Source organism: Emiliania huxleyi (genome assembly GCF_000372725.1).
Source record: "Emiliania huxleyi CCMP1516 unplaced genomic scaffold EMIHUscaffold_101, whole genome shotgun sequence".
Classification (NCBI taxonomy): Eukaryota; Haptophyta; order Isochrysidales; family Noelaerhabdaceae; genus Emiliania; species Emiliania huxleyi.
In genome coordinates this window covers 75,247-78,118 of record NW_005202368.1, presented here as the reverse complement: position 1 = coordinate 78,118, position 2,872 = coordinate 75,247, and the positions used below count along the sequence as shown (strand labels likewise).

The 2,872-nt window shown below is 62.1% G+C and overlaps 1 protein-coding gene across 1 annotated transcript; it reads right to left on the bottom strand.

Moving 5' to 3' along the window:
- Nucleotides 1–2,043: 2,043 nt before the first annotated feature.
- Nucleotides 2,044–2,652, bottom strand: EMIHUDRAFT_360667 (hypothetical protein). Its single transcript, XM_005793352.1, has one exon. It carries the CDS (start codon nt 2,569–2,571, stop codon nt 2,278–2,280), a length of 294 nt encoding a protein of 97 aa, XP_005793409.1. The 5' UTR covers nt 2,572–2,652; the 3' UTR covers nt 2,044–2,277.
- Nucleotides 2,653–2,872: the final 220 nt, after the last annotated feature.

Sequence of the window (2,872 nt, the reverse complement as noted above, 5' to 3'; positions counted from 1 at the left end):
TCAAGGGCTGCGGTATACTCGGTTCTTTGGCCTCCCTTGGGAGGTGGCGTTCAACATCCGTCTCCAGCCCTTGCACGAGCGGGTCGTAGAGCGCAGAGGACGCAAATTTAGGGAGTCGGAAAGTGAAGACCTGCTTACCACCTTGATAGGTGAGCGCTGGGTACCCTTGCTCCATTGCCCGCCACTCTTCCCCATCGACAAACACCTCGTCCGAGAGTTCAAGGGTGATGTCGTTGCCGCGCTGGGCGTTGGTGGCGAGCGTGTAGCGCTTCTCGCCCGCGGGCAGGGTGCCATTGACCTCGCTCGAGCCTTTGATTTCGATCTCGAGCTCGAGCCCAGCGCCGGTCTTGCCCATGCAAGCCTTTCCCATGTCCGTCGATTGGTCGTTCTCGCCGCTGCAAAAGGGCCAGTTGAGCACGGAGACGGAAAACTTGACCGTGCCGCCAACCACTGCCCACGACTCGTTGTCAGTTGGTGTGATGATGCCGTCGTGCTCAAACACGAGCACATCAACCTGGAGCACGCCGGCGTCGCCGCAAGGGCGGGACTCGAGCCGGCGCCGCTGGGGGTTGGGGCTGCTGCTTGGGCACGTGAGGTCGCACTGGTTCTCGTCAAACAAGGTCACGTTGAAGACAGTCTGCCAGGCAGGCACGCCGTAGGCGTAGGTGCGGGTGGGCGCATACACGTCAAAGTCGGTGCTGGCAAACTGCTCGCGCGAGTGCTTGCAGTTGTTTGGTCCAGATTTCCCGATCTGCGTGCCAGATGCATCGAGCTCGTAGATGCTGTCCATCGTCACGGTGATGCTATTGTCGCCGTTGGAGAGTGTGAGCTTGCCCGACTGACCGAGCACGTCGACAGTCACGCCGCCCGCAGCGAGTGCGCCGGGCGGCGGGGCGGGCGGCATCGGCGGATACGCGGGCGGCGACGCTGTGGGGCTGGCGGTAGGCGAAGCCGTCGGCGACGCTGTGGGGCTGGCGGTAGGCGAAGCCGTCGGCGACGCTGTGGCAGCGAGCGCAAGAAGGTGAGCGAGCATTGCGGGCTGAGGTGTGTATGGGCGTCTTGTGTTGATGGCCAGACCCGCTCTCCTTTGTTGCATGGGACGTGTCCCTATAGCGAGCTGATGCCGTGTCTCGGATAAACCTGATCGACCAGCTCCAATCCTTCATGAGCGCGATCGGATTTTAGCCGATCCCCTCTCTCTTCCGCTCGCGCCCAAAATAAAAGATTCCCGTAACCCCGGACGACGGCAGGCGAGACGAGGAGGACGGAGGCGAGGGCAGAGACAGCGCCGCAGTCGACGGAGGCGACAACGATGGAGAAGGGGAGGGAACGAAAACGCGCACAGAGGATGAGGATATAAACTGGGACGACGCAGTGGGGGGGATAGACGAGGGAATCGAGGGGCCGGAGGGCTTTCGCGACAGCGACGATGCCGTCGTCTTCAGACGCCGTCCTCAGACGCACAAAAGCTGACGCCAGCTTGTGCGCGTCGCCAGTGCCTTCCCCTCTCTCTCGTCGAACCCACCACCGTCCCCTTTCTCCTCCTATCTCGTATCTGTCATAGTGTGTGCCTGCTAGTGCCTGCTGGGGGGGGAGCAAACGGCTTCAGATGAAGCTGCCCCCAGCAGGCGTTGTGACGGATATCAAAAAGTCTTCCCTACAAAGAGGCCAACGGACCCGAGATAAGAAAAAGAAATTGGGCCGCGCAGCCGACGCCGACGACGAGTTCGCCAGCCTGATTATGTTGGCGGGGCCGCTCGGGCCGAAGTGGAAGCTTGCATCCTGCTCGGGCGCAAAGTCTTGCGACGCCAGCGCCGGCTCCGGCGCCAGTGCAGGCGCTAGCGGCAGAGCGGGAGGATCTGCCGGCGGCGGCAAGCCCGCGTCGGCGGCTGGTTGAACGGGTCGGGGTTCAGATGGATAGATATTCGTGATCACACAGGCGGGAGCGGGCTCATTTCAGTGTGGCGTTTGTAAACCGGCCAAACAACGAATTTGCACATGTACATGTTGTGCATGCACAACATGTGTCGTGTGCGCGTGCCTTTTAACAAGATGGCGATCTCCCATGCGGACTAGGACGCGCTACGCGCCACACGCCACACAGACATGACGGACCTGACGGTTGATTGTTCGCGTTGACGCTCCGACGAAGGGAGGGTGGGAGGCCACCGCTCACGGCTGTGCACAGCTGCTGCCGATCTCTGACCTTCTAACATCTACCCTACACGCTCCATGCTTCATGCTCCATGCTCCCTCGTGTCACAAGCCGCGGCAGTCTCACGCTGACTGCACACCGACGCCCGTCCAGTGGCGGAATGGCAGGTCGAATATGCGCGCCCGAGCGTCCTTGGCTGGGCTCGGTATCGGCACTGGAGACGCTGAACGCCTCTTGCGGCTCATCCTCTCCTGATCGACAGGCGTGCTGAGCCTGTCGCTCACGGGGCACCAGGAGAGGGTGTTGAAGGCGTCCAGCCGGTGCTCTTGGCTGCAGTAAGCGCGGTCGCAGAGCATGAAGACGGCTCTGCCCTTGTGGATCTCGCCCTGGCAGCGTGCGCAGTAGAGGCGGTTCATGGCGACTGTGGTGGCGTCGGCGGCGGCTCGAAACGCGTCGGCCGGCGTCTCCTGTGATCGTCGGCGGCGTCGGCGGCTCGGCGACGTCGGCGAAACACCAAGGGCAAGGAGAGGGTGGCGGCTCGACGACCAATTTTTCGAATAAAAAAACGCAGATCAAAACCCGTTCCCAGGGCTTGGGCTATCTAGCCCGTAATCCGATCCCGATCATCTGGCTCGCTGGGTGCGCTTCTTAGCTCCCCGGCCCTGGATGTGCGGTTACTGACTGCACTCCAAGTGCTCCAAGTGCTGCCTGCCGAGT

What these genes read in the sequence shown, in the direction of transcription:
- EMIHUDRAFT_360667 (XM_005793352.1), bottom strand. Translation starts at nt 2,571, where the DNA reads ATGAACCGCCTCTACTGCGCACGCTGCCAGGGCGAGATCCACAAGGGC.